The 13,939-nt window shown below is 41.7% G+C and overlaps 1 protein-coding gene across 9 annotated transcripts in view; it reads right to left on the reverse strand.

Moving 5' to 3' along the window:
* Positions 1-13,939, reverse strand: part of astn1 (astrotactin 1) — a 266,863-nt gene that overhangs the window by 105,294 nt on the left and 147,630 nt on the right. For all 9 annotated transcript variants that reach the window (XM_029725719.1, XM_029725716.1, XM_029725713.1 and 6 more), the window contains one exon: positions 8,382-8,486. In XM_029725719.1, the coding sequence (XP_029581579.1) occupies positions 8,382-8,486 (105 nt within the window). The remainder of the gene's footprint in view (positions 1-8,381; positions 8,487-13,939) is intronic.

Consider the following 13,939-nt stretch of genomic DNA (forward strand, 5'->3'; position numbering starts at 1 on the left):
GCTATGTACAGGTGCAGTGATCTGTGAGCTGCTCTGACAGCTGGTGCTTAAAGCTAGTGAGGGAGATAAGTGTTTCCAGTTTCATAGATTTTTGTAGTTCGTTCCAGTCATTGGCAGCAGAGAACTGGAAGGAGACGGCCAAAGGAGGAATTGGCTTTGGGGGTGGCCAGAGAGATATACCTGCTGGAGCGCGTGCTACAGGTGGGTGCTGCTATGGTGACCAGTGAGCGGAGATAAGGACGGACTTTACCTAGCAGGGTCTTGTAGATGACCTGGAGCCAGTGGGTTTGGCGACGAGTATGAAGCGAGGGCCTGCCAACGAGAGCGCACAGGTCACAGTGGTGGGTAGTATATGGGGCTTTGGTGACAAAATGGATGGCACTGTGATAGATTGCATCCAGTTTGTTGAGTAGGGTATTGGAGGCTATTTTGTAAATGACATCGCCGAAGTCGAGGATCGGTAGGATGGTCAGTTTTACGAGGGTATGTTTGGCAGCATGAGTGAAGGATGCCTTGTTGCGAAATAGGAAGCCAATTCTAGATTTAACTTTGGATTGGAGATGTTTGATGTGAGTCTGGTAGGAGAGTTTACAGTCTAACCAGACACCTAGGTATTTGTAGTTGTCCACATATTCTAAGTCAGAACCGTCCAGATTAGTGATGCTGGACAGGCGGGCAGGTGCAGGCAGCGATCGGTTGAAGAGCATGCATTTAGTTTTACTTGTATTTAAGAGCAGTTGGAGACCACGGAAGGAGAGTTGTATGGCATTAAAGCTCGTCTGGAGGGTTGTTAACACAGTGTCCAAAGAAGGGCCAGAAGTATACAGAATGTTGTTGTCTGCATAGAGGTGGATCAGAGACTCACCAGCAGCAAGAGCGACATCATTGATGTATACAGAGAAAAGAGTTGACTCTAGCTTGCTGATAACATCTGACTTGATGGGACTCCTGTATTACTGACTATATAAAATAAAACGTCCAATGCCAAATGGAAATCATTTCAGATTCTGTAATTGATAGACATTGGTAGTTCCAATCAGTCAATTTCTATAAAACAAATATATTTTCCTTAGTGCAATGTTTGGTGAATACATGGTGTTGTTTTTTTCCTCAGTCCTCCGTTTAATGCTGTGTGTACTGATTTAGTTCTAAACGGCCATCATCAAGTCCATCCTCACCTCCTCCATCACTGCATCATATTGTACAGTCTGCTGAGAGGGTCATTGACTGCCACCTGCCCTCCATTGAGGTCCTGCATGACTCCAGGGCAAGGAAGCGTGCAGGAAAGATCATTGGTGACCCCTTCCACCCCCTCTTCCAAAGACTCCCCTCTGGCAAACGGTTCAGGTCAATCATGACCAAAACCTCCCGCCACCTGAACAGTTTATTCCCCCGTGCCGTGGTCCTCACCAACTGGCCACCTGGTACACGATGATCCTCTCATCCATGGACATCGCATTCTGCACTATTCATACACAGACTATGCACCCTGCACTACCATCCCAGAACAACACATTGCGCTTTGCACATCTCATACATGCAGAATTTACACAGATGCACATACATAAACTATGCATCTATATATTTTTCATTTTGTCTGTATATTCTGTTTATCGTCTGTCTGTACATTCTGTTTATTGTGGCAGCACCATTTCACAGAGTCAAATTCCTGTACATGTGAATAAAACTGATTTAGCTGGTTTATCATATGTCAGTTTCCATTCTATTATTTGGGACTAGTTATGTACTGTATGAACTGTAGCAGATTCTCCCTTTTGTGTCTTCATATAATTAAAAATCCCCATGTGCTGTGTGTGTGTGTCCTTGGGCTTAAGAATTCTCTTCGGTCATAGTCACACATTCCGATATGCAGGAACTCAAACAGGAAGTGCCCATCGTAAGGACTGTTCAATACTGGTCTGACCAATCATAATCCATGATTCAAGATTGTTTGATCACGCGGACTGGGATATGTTCTGGGTTGCCCCTGAGAATAACACTGATGTACAGTTGAAGTTGGAAGTTTACATACACTTAGGTTGGAGTCATTAAAACTCGTTTTTCAACCACTAGACAAATTTCTTGTTAACAAACTATAGTTTTGGCAAGTCGGTTAGGACATCTACTTCGTGCATGACACAAGTAATTTTTCCAACAATTGTTTACAGACAGATTATTTCATTTATTGTATCACAATTCCAGTGGGTCAGAAGTTTACATACACTAACTTGACTGTGCCATTAAACAGCTTGGAAAATTCCAGAAAATTATGTCAAGGCTTTAGAAGCTTCCGATAGGCTAATTGACATCATTTGAGTCAATTGGAGGTGTACCTGTGGATGTATTTCAAGGCCTACCTTCAGACTCAGTGCCTCTTTGCTTGACATCATTGGAAAATCAAAATAAATCAGCCAAGACCTCCACAAGTCTGATTCATCCTTGGGAGCAATTTCCAAACACCTGACGGTACCACGTTCTTCTGTACAAACAATAGTACGCAAGTATAAACACCATGGGACCACGCAGCCGTCATACCTCTCAGGAAGGAGACGCGATCTGTCTCCTAAATATGAACGTACTTTGGTGCGAAAAGTGCAAATCAATCCCAGAACAACAGCAAAGGACCTTGTGAAGATGCTGGAGGAATCAGGTACAAAAGTATCTATATCCACAGTCCTATATCAACATAACCTGAAAGGCCGCTCAGCAAGGAAGAAGCCACTGCTCCAAAACCGCCATAAAAAAGCGAGACTACGGATTGCAACTGCACATGGGGACAAAGATCGTACTTTTTGGAGAAATGTCCTCTGGTCTGATTAAACAAAAATTGAACTGTTTGGCCATAATGACCATCGTTATGTTTGGAGGAAAAAGGGGGAGGCTTGCAAGCCGAAGAACACCATCCCAACCGTGAAGCACAGGGGTGGCAGCATCATGTTGTGGGGGTGCTTTGCTGCAGGAGGGACTGGTGCACTTCACAAAATAGATGGCATCATAAGGATGGAAAATGATGTGGCTATATTGAAGCAAAATGTCAAGACATCAGTCAGAAAGGTAAAGCTTGGTCGCATAAGTTGGGTGAATTTTGGCCCATTCCGCCTGACAGAGCTGGTGTAACTGAGTTAGGTTTGTTGGCCACCTGACTGATGTCTTGAGATGTTGCTTCAATATATCCACCATTTTTCTTCCTCATGCGGCCATCTATTTTGTTTAGTGCACCAGTCCTTCCTGCAGCAAAGCACCCCCACAACATGATGCTGCCACCCCGTCCTTCACGGTTGGGATGGTGTTCTTCAGCTTGCAAGCATCCCCCTTTTTTCTCCAAACATAACGATGGTCATTATGGCCCAACAGTTCTTTTTTTGTTTCATCATACCAGAGGATATTTCTCCAAAAAGTACAATCTTTGTCCCCATGTGCAGTTGCAAACGGTTTTGGAGCAGTGGCTTCTTCCTTCTTGAGCAGCCTTTCAGGTTATGTCGATATAGGACTCGTTATACTGTGGATATAGATACCTTTGTACCTGTTTCCTCCAGCATCTTTAAAAGGTCCTTTGCTGTTGTTCTGGGATAGATTTGCACTTTTCGCACCAATGTAATCTCTAGGAGACAGAATGTGTCTCCTTCCTGAGCGGTATGACGGCTGCGTGGTCCCATGTTCTTTATACTTGCGTACTATTGTTTTTACAGATGCACGTGGTACCGTCAGGCGTTTGGAAATTGCTCCCAAGCATGAACCAGACTTTTTTATTTTTATTTTTTATTTTATTTTTTATTTCACCTTTATTTAACCAGGTAGGCAAGTTGAGAACAAGTTCTCATTTACAATTGCGACCTGGCCAAGATAAAGCAAAGCAGTTCGACAACATACAACAACACAGAGTTACACATGGGGTAAACAACATACAGTCAATAATACAGTAGAAAAAAATAAGACTATATACAATGTGAGCAAATGATGTGAGATAAGGGAGGTAAAGGCAAAAAAATGCCATGGTGGCAAAGTAAATAAAGTATAGCAAGAAAAACACTGGAATGGTAGATTTGTAGTTTGAAGAAAGTTCAAAGTTCAAATATAAATAATATGGTGCAAAGGAGCAAAATAAATAAAATAAATACAGTAGGGGAAGAGATAGTTGTTTGGGCTAAATTATAGATGGGCTATGTACAGGTGCAGTGATCTGTGAGCTGCTCTGACAGCTGGTGCTTAAAGCTAGTGAGGGAGATAAGTGTTTCCAGTTTCAGAGATTTTTGTAGTTCGTTCCAGTCATTGGCAGCAGAGAACTGGAAGGAGAGACGACCAAAGGAGGAGTTGGCTTTAGGGGTGACCAGAGAGATATACCTGCTGGAGCGCGTGCTACAGGTGGGTGCTGCTATGGTGACCAGTGAGCGGAGATAAGGGGGGACTTTACCTAGCAGGGTCTTGTAGATGACCTGGAGCCAATGTGTTTGGCGACGATTATGAAGTGAAGGCCAGCCAACGAGAGCATACAGGTCGCAGTGGTGGGTTGTATATGGGGCTTTGGTGACAAAACGGATGGCACTGTGATAGACTGCATCCAGCTTGTTGAGTAGGGTATTGGAGGCTATTTTGTAAATGACATCGCCGAAGTCGAGGATTGGTAGGATGGTCAGTTTTACGAGGGTATGTTTGGCAGCATGAGTGAAAGATGCTTTGTTGCGAAATAGGAAGCCAATTCTAGATTTCACTTTGGATTGGAGATGATTGATGTGAGTCTGGAAGGAGAGTTTACAGTCTAACCAGACACCTAGGTATTTGTAGTTGTCCACAAATTCTAAGTTAGAACCGTCCAGAGAAGTTACGCTGGATGGGCGGGCAGGTGCAGGCAGCGATCGGTTGAAGAGCATGCATTTAGTTTTACTTGTGTTTAGGAGCAGTTGGAGACCACGGAAGGAGAGTTGAATGGCATTGAAGCTCGTCTGGAGGGTTGTTAACACAGTGTCCAAAGAAGGGCCAGAAGTATACAGAATGGTGTCGTCTGCGTAGAGGTGGATCAGAGATTCACCAGCAGCAAGAGCGACATTATTTATGTATACATAGAAAAGAGTTGGCCCAAGAATTGAACCCTGTGGTACCCCCATAGAGACTGCCAGAGGTCCAGACATTAGGCCCTCCGATTTGACACACTGAACTCTGTCAGAGAAGTAGTTGGTGAACCAGGCGACGCAATCGTTTGAGAAAACAAGGCTACTAATTCTGCCGATGAGGATGTGGTGATTAACAGAGTCAAAAGCTTTGGCCAGGTCAATGAATACGGCAGCACAGTATTGTTTCTTGTGGAGGTCTACAATTTTTTTATGAGGTCTTTTTTATGAGGCTGATTCCTTTTGATTTCCCCATGATGTCAAGCAAAGAGGCACTGAGTTTGAAGGTAGGCCTGGAAATACATCCACAGGTACACCTCCAATTGACTCAAATGTTGTCAATTAGCCTATCAGAAAAAGCCATGACATCATATTCTGGAATTTTCCAAGCTGTTTAAAGGCACAGTCAACTTAGTGTATGTAAACTTTTGACCCACTGGAATTGTGATACAGTGAATTATTGTCACGTCCTGGCCAGTATAAAGGTTAATTAGTATTGTAGTTTGGTCAGGACGTGGCAGAGGGTATTTGTTTTATGTGGTTCAGGGTGGTGTGTTTGTTTAAAGGGTGTTTGATTTAGTATTTCCGGGGTTTTGGTTTATGGTCTAGGTTTATGTATGTCTATGTGGAATCTAGTGAGTGTATGTCTATGGGTGATTAATTGGTGTTGGGACTCTCAATTGAAGGCAGGTGTTTTCTCTTTGCCTTTGATTGAGAGTCCCATATATTGGGGTGTGTTTGTGATTCGTGGGCGATTGTTCTGTGCTTAGCCTTGTGCCTAGTCAGACTGTTTTGTTGTTCGTGGTTTCGTTTTTTTGTATGTTCATTTTGAATATAAATAAACGTCAAGATGAGCCTGCACGTACCTGCTGCGTTTTGGTCCTCCTTCACCGACGACAACCGTGACAATTATAAGTGAAATAATCTGTCTGTAAACAATTGTTGGAAAAATTACTTGTGTCATGCACAAAGTAGATGTCCTAACCAACTTGCCAAAACTATAGTTTGTTAGCAAGATATTTGTGGAGTGGTTGAAAAACGAGATTTAATGACTCCAACCTAAGTGTTTGTAAACTTCCGACTTCAACTGTATACACTCCGGACTCCAACATTGCTCATCCCTAATATTTCTATATTTCTTAATGACATTGACTTTTTTGATTAATGTCTATTGTTGTGTATTGTTAGATACTGTATTACTGCACTGTTGGAGCTAGGAACACAAGCATGTCGCTACACCTGCAATAACATCTGCTCATTCTACGATGTTAGTTAGAGCTGACTGTCTGCTTTTCATTTAACAAACAAACGTTGTTTGCTAACAAGTAATTAGCTAGCTAACTTTATCAAGTAAATCACACTCAACTCAAGTTATAGTATACTTATTAGAATTTATTTCCCAATTAATTTGGTTATCAAGCTGCTGGGTTTCCCAAGTCGTTCAGCGCTTACTGCTCAAGCCGTCTATCTCAACCAGGGCTGCACAATCCTCTGCGTGGACATCTACCGTCCTGTGGGTTTTCAGTCCAACCCTAATTTAACACACCTGATTCTTCTAATTAGCTGCTCAACAAGACCTTAACTAGCTGAATCAGATATGCTAAATTTGGGTTGGACTGAAAACCTACAGGACAGTAGATCTCCAGGAAGAGGGTTGTGTAGCCCTGATAAACAAACAGCTCTGCAGTGCATCACAAACAGAATGCTTGTAATAGCCAATCACAACACTGGACTGGCCAATGGCAGGGATTTGCTTGTTCATCCAACAATCCAGTGAAAGTGATCAATCTAAGGTTTCTAGACACGCACCTGTCTTTATTAAGCCTGCCCACCTGAAATCCAAACCAAAGGTGCCAAGTCTTGAGCGAGAGCAATTTTAGAAATTGAGAGCGAAAACTTGACAATGACAAGTGACTATTGCTAGTGAACAATTTAATGCATTCGAGCAGAATTTTTTACACATTTGAAATATATTTCTTTTTTTACATTTCTATATGTATTTTTGATCTGTGACTGATGTTCTGCTTGCTCAAAGTCACACTTGCAAGCTCTCAAGTTTAATTTGCGCTCTCAACTGGCCTGTGCACTCGCGGGACCCGTCCTCTGCTCACTCGACCACATTTCTTCTCTCTACCCAGTGTTTGCTTGCGCAATGATGTTTAATTTTGCTGGTGCGCACCATCTTGTGTGCGTTCGACTGTTGAATCAGATTTGACACCATAGAAAGTAGCCAAAATGACTCGCGCTCATTAGAGACAAGCTTGTTGCTGCCATAAGTTATCTATCATACCATCTGGTAGTGCCTGTCTTGACTGCATCAAATCAATGAAAATAAGCTAGTTAGCTACAGTAGCCAGCTAGGTAGCTAAAGTAGCCAAGCTAAGTTGGCCAGCTAGCTAGCTAAAGTAGCCATGCTAAGTTAGCCAGCTAGCTAACAAAAGTAGCCAAGCTAAGTTAGCCAGCTTGCTTACTAAAGTAGTGAGGCTAATTGATGCTATTTTGCTGCTCTCCCCTGTCCTTGTCTAGAGGAACTCCATCCATATGAAACAACAGCCTACATGTTCATTGATCATTGTAGCATACTCCTTCCCATTTAACCAACTTATTTCCATAACTTTAATTCCATTTTGCATTGATTAGAAATCTCCCACTTAACTTGTTCCACATGGAGCCTCTGACTGTAGCGCCACTTTGATTGACCGACAATAACAACAAGCTACATGTGTCAAACGTGTAGGGTACCGGTACGTCATTTTTATGGGGCGCACTCATAAAAACTGTCATAAAACTATTACAATTTAGAATGTAATGGTCTATCCTTGTAAGCAATGTTGCAATGCAAACAAGTGTATTACATTTTAGACAAAGCCTTTAAAAATATATATAATAATCAAAAAACATTATACTCTCCCAAGTAATCGAATACTAACCTCCGTTTGGATATTTCAATATTCGAATAACCATTTACATCCTTACTAAATACCTATCAGCAGGGCCTGTCAAAATCTTTTTTTTTTGCTCTGATACAAAGCTATGTGGATGATGATAGCTTATCAGACCATGAAGGGAGGCTGTGCTAAACCATGGCTAAGTGATGCAAATGTGGAATGCTTCAGGCTAATGTAATGTGCCACATTTTGACTTAACGTACACTGTTGAAGTGTGTATGTAACTCACTGCATAGAAGATTAAGAGAACCCTGCATTTATAAAATCCTGATTAGAACTTTTAATAAATAGAACCATAAATAGAACCCTTTAACGATGAGTTGGTTACCTTGAGAGAGTATCCACTGGTTCAGTTTGACGTGGTACAGGATGGACCTCAGCCTCCATTGCTGGATGAGTGGGTACCCAGAGACCTCACTGTAGTTCACCATTCCTGTAAGAGACACAACATATCATCAGCTAGGATTTTCCATTCCAGTTAACAATGCTTTGAAGCATAACATGAAAGAGGTAGATTAACATAGAAAATAACTCATGTTAAGGACAGATAATAACTTGTAATGCACATTTGCAAATAGCGACTCTCTCTTATGCAACATTCAAACAGTGGCTGTCGGTGACAGATCATTAATTCACTCTCTGAGGGGTAGGAAAAATACTGATCCACACAAAAGACAATCATCTAATGGTATCACGCACTTTGACTTGATTACTAAACCACCAGATAACAGAATGGAGAAAAATCATTCACATTCTGCCTGACTACAGAGGCTTGACGAAAACCTTAATTGGTTAGTCCATCAAAAATGTTTTTACAGATGCCTTGCTTCTTATGGTAATGATTGACTTGGTCAGCTTGTTGCGGATAAGAACAAATCATTGATGGCAAGAAAAGCATAACAAATGTGGCTATGAAAATACATTGGGACGTGGCAACATTCATCATCCAAATCCTTTCTCCAGATGAGATGAGTCATTGCTATTCTACCTCTGGTTTCGGTGCGAGTTAAGATCCCTCACACATCACCGTATGTAGCGTTGGCACGGTGATAAATCATCTCATCTCCTATGGCAACTGTCAGCAAAGCTGAGCTGTGAAAGATATCACACCCATATCAATGTAACTTTCCCTTCATATTTTAAACATCTGGAAGATATCAAAAGCCACAACATATACTTGAAGCTTTGGGAGTTGCTACATTATCGGTCAAAACATCTGCGAGACATAAAAGAGCACATTCAGGATGTCATGGAGTAATTCACAACTACAGTTGAGGACATTCTGGGCCCATGTCACAAAATATCACCCTTCTAGGAGGCAACTACATGTTTCGACACCCAGAGGAGGACAGACACTGAAAGATACATTTTATTCTACTGAAAGTACTACTGAATGAGAACTGTAGTATTGTATTGTCAATGTGGTATCCTATTGGTATTGAGTGATTAATGCCAGAACTTACCAATTCACGACTGTATGAGTACCTATCATGCTTCTGAGAGACACTGAAATATATACTTTTTGTTTTCATTACTAGTGAAATGAGAGCCGTGTTGTCCTACTGATATTGTGTGGGTAATTTGTGTTCCCCTGGAAAGAACACAAATACTGTGTAGAGGATCATTGTCTTTCAGTATAAATAAGGGGTAATGCATGCACTGTATTTGTAATTCAGCTAGAGAGCCAAGTGAAAATTGTGCCGGTAACCGTTCCTTTTCAAAGCTATTCTCTGGAAATGAATCGCTTGGCAGTGGCTTGACATATCGTATGAACTTGATGAATAAGGCTCTAAATGTGATGTTCACGCATTGTCCTCACCTTGAACAACATTCATTTATCCCTTCTTATGGGAAAACGCTCCCCAAACAATATAATTCCTGGTTGTAGGCGCAGTGCTGCACCGTACCCGTCCCGTTATAAAATTAATAACAAGCCAAAACATATACAGGCTATATTCTTTCTTTTCAAAGGCCTTGTCTCCATTTACCCCTTGGGTGCTCTGCTCTCGTTGTCTGACAGAATGATTCATATGACTGAACTTAACAGTCTCTACCTAGCAAACCAAAATTGGTTCTGTGAAAGTTCCCAGAACATTCGTCAGGTCACGGCAAATGGTCTCATAACACAAAAAGTGTCCAGTCGTGCTGATGATTATAGAACATTTGTATGAAACATTCACCTGATGTTGCAAAAATGTTCCTAGAATCTGTTATGTAAAGGTTCCCAGAATGTTTCATTAGGTTGTGGGAACAGTCTGGTGAGAACATTGTGGGGACATCACAAAAGATATGTTCACAAAACACAAAAACTGTCATTGTTCAGATGGTTCTACAATGTTTTTTTTAAGGTGCAAAAAACAATCTGATGTCGCAAGAACGTTTCCAGAACACATTTCAAATCAAACTATTTGTCACATGCTTCGTAAAAAATAGGTGTAGACTAACATTGAAATGCTTACTTACAGGCCCTTCCCAACAATTCAAGGAGAAAGAAAAGAGAAATAATAGAAAAGTAAAACACACAACAATAAATACATACTGAGTAACAATAACTTGGCTATATACACGGGGTACCAGTACCGAGTCGATGCGCAGGGTACGAGGTAATTGAGGTAGATATGTACATACATATAACTAGGAATAAAGTGACAGTAGCAGTAGCAGCAGCTTATGTGACAAGTCCAAATAGTTTGTGCAAAAAGGGTCATTGCAGATATTCCGGGTAGCTATTTGGTTAACTATGTAACCCTTTCCTGCAGTCAATGACCAAAAGTGCCCTCTTTGGCCTCATGAGTGGAATGTTATTAATATTTTTCATAATTCTATAATTCATTAAATAAAAAACGAAAATCCGGTGTATTAACATACACTAGAATGAACATAGATTGAAGAGAGAAAGAGAAAATACACAAATCAAGGACTAGGAGGCAGAGGAGATCCGAATATCAAACCCAATGTGTAATCATGATGGAGCTAAGATCTAATACCCTGAGGGCACTTTAAATCTCTGTGCCACCACGGCCAAATCTTTTTCTAGAATCTTCTCTCAGGAAAATTCATAGCGACAACCACAGGTGGAAGATATCTTATGGCTCATAGAACCCCATTAACTATGGGACCCCATGTTCCATTTCACTCTTGGATAAGTAAAAGAATGAATGACTGAGGGAAGATGTGGAACATTGGGAATTACCAGGCTGACACCCCTCCACTAATCTAATGGCAAACTAAATGTGTGTCCCAAATGAACCCTATTTTCTATATCGTGCACTACTCTAAGACCAGATTCCCCATAGGGTGCACTATGTAGGGAATTAGGGTGTCATTTGTGACACATCCGAACAGTAATATAGCAGCAGAGCCCCACTCTTTCTCCGGATACTGACAAGAGAACTAAAGCCTATAGGAGGAGCAAAATGTTAGCTCTTGAAAAGATGTATGGAATGGCTGTACATAATGCCTCAATAATCCAATGGCAAAGTTAATGGTAGAAAATGATCATATAAAGTATATTCAGAAAGTATTCAGACCCCTTTTCTCTGTCATTAATCTACAAACAATACCCCATAAAGACAGAGCAAAAACAGTTTTGAAAGTTTAGCAAATAAAAATACTGGAAATATCACATTTACATAAGCATTCAAACCCTTTACTCAGTACTTTGTTGAAACACTTTTGGCAGCGATTACAGCCTCGAGTCTTCTTGAGTATGACGCTACAAGTTTGGTGCACCTGTATTTGGGGAGTTTCTCCCATTTTACCATGCAGATCCTCTCAAGCTCTGTCAGGTTGGAGATGTTCGATCGGATTCAAGTCCGGGCTCCGACTGGGCCACTCAAGGACATTCAGAAGCCACTCCTGTGTTGTCTTGGCTGTGTGCTTAGGGTCATTGTCCTGTTGGAAGGTGAACCTTCACCCCAGTCTGAGGTTCTGAGTGCTCTAGAGCAGGTTTTCACCAAGGATCTCTCTATACTTTGCTCTGTTCATATTTCCCTTGATCCTGACTAGTCTCCCAGTCCCTGCCTCTGAAAATCATACCCACAGCATGATGCTGCCTCGACTATGATTCACTGTAGGAATGGTGCCAAATGTCCTCCAGACATGGCGCTTGGCATTCAGGCCAAATCTTTTAATTTGTATTTTTTTTATTTAACTAGGCAAGTTAGTTAAGAACAATTCTTATTTTACAATGATGGCCTACCCCAGCCAAATCCGGACAACGCTCGGCCAATTGTGCACCGCCCTGTGGGACTCCCAGTCAAGGCCTGTCATAGGTTTCGATGAAAGGTGACCAAAACGCAGCGGGTATAGTACTCATCTTCGTAATTTATTAAAAAGAGAGTGAACACTTAAACGAAAACAATAAACCGACAATCAACAGTTCTGCAAGGTACACAGACTATACAGAAAGCAACCACCCACAAACCCAAAGGAAAAACCAGGCTGCCTAAGTATGGCTTCCAATCAGAGACAACGAAAGACACCTGCCTCTGATTGGAAACCATACTCGGCCACACATAGAAAAATTAACATAGAAAAAGAAAACTAGAACATATCCCCTAAAAACAAACAAACCCCAAAACACACAGAAACAACACCCCCTGCCACGCCCTGACCATACTACAATGACAAATGACCCCTTCACTGGTCAGGACGTGACAAGGCTGCTTGTGATACAGCCTGGAATCAAACCAGGGTCTGTAGTGACGCCACTAGCAATAAGATGCAGTTCCTTATACCGCTGCGCCACTCGGGAGCCCAAACTAAAATCATAGTTTTATCAGACCAGAGAATCTTGTTTCTCATAGTCAGAGTTTTTACGTAACTTTTGGCAAACTACAAGCGGGCTGTCATGTGCCTTTTACTGAGGAGTGGCTTCTGTCTGGCCACTCTACCATAAATGCCTGATTGGTGGAGTTCTGCAGAGATTGTTGTCCTTCTGGAAGGTTCTCCCATCTCCACAGAGGAACTCTGGAGCTTGGTCAGAGTGACCATTGGGTTCTTGGTCATCTCCCTGACCAAGGCCCTTCTACCCCGATTGCTCAGTAGGAAGAGTCTTGCTTGTTCCAAACGTCTTCCATTTAAGAATTATGGAGGCCACTGTGTTCTTGGGGACCTTCAAATGCTGCAGAGATATTTTGGTAAACTTCCCCAGATCTGTGCCTTGACACAATCCTATCTCGGCGCTCTACGGACAATTCCTTTGACCTCATGGCTTGGTTTTTGCTCTGACATGCACTGTCAACTGTGGGAGCTTATATAGACAGGTATGTGCCTTTCCAAATCATGTCCAATCAATTTAATTTACCACAGGAAGTTGTTGAAACACCTCAAGGTTGATTAATTGAAACAGGATGCACCGGAGCTCAATTTCGAGTCACATAGCAAATGATCTGAATACCTACAGTTGAAGTCGGAAGTTTACATATAACTTAGCCAATTACATTTAAAGTCAGATTTTCACAATTCCTGACATTTAATCCTAGTAAAATTTCCCTGTTTTAGGTCAGTTAGGATCCCCACTTTATTTTAAGAATGTGAAATATTAGATTAATAGTAGAGAGATTGATTTCTTTCTTTCATCACATTCCCAGTGGGTCAGAAGTTTACATACACTCAATTAGTATTTGGTAGCATTGCCTTTAAATTGTTTAACTTGGGTCAAACGTTTCGGGTAGCCTTCCACAAGCTTCCCACAATAAGTTGGCTGAATTTTGGCCCATTCCTCCTGACAGAGCTGGTGTAACTGAGTCAGGTTTGTAGGCCTCCTTGCTCGCACACGCTTTTTCAGTTCTGCCTACACATTTTCTATAGGATTAAGGTCAGGGCTTTGTGATGGCCACTCCACTACCTTGCCTTTGTTGTCCTTAAGCCATTTTGCCACAA

The sequence above is a fragment of the Salmo trutta genome, chromosome 31, assembly GCF_901001165.1.
Source record: "Salmo trutta chromosome 31, fSalTru1.1, whole genome shotgun sequence".
NCBI classification, from domain to species: domain Eukaryota; kingdom Metazoa; phylum Chordata; class Actinopteri; order Salmoniformes; family Salmonidae; genus Salmo; species Salmo trutta.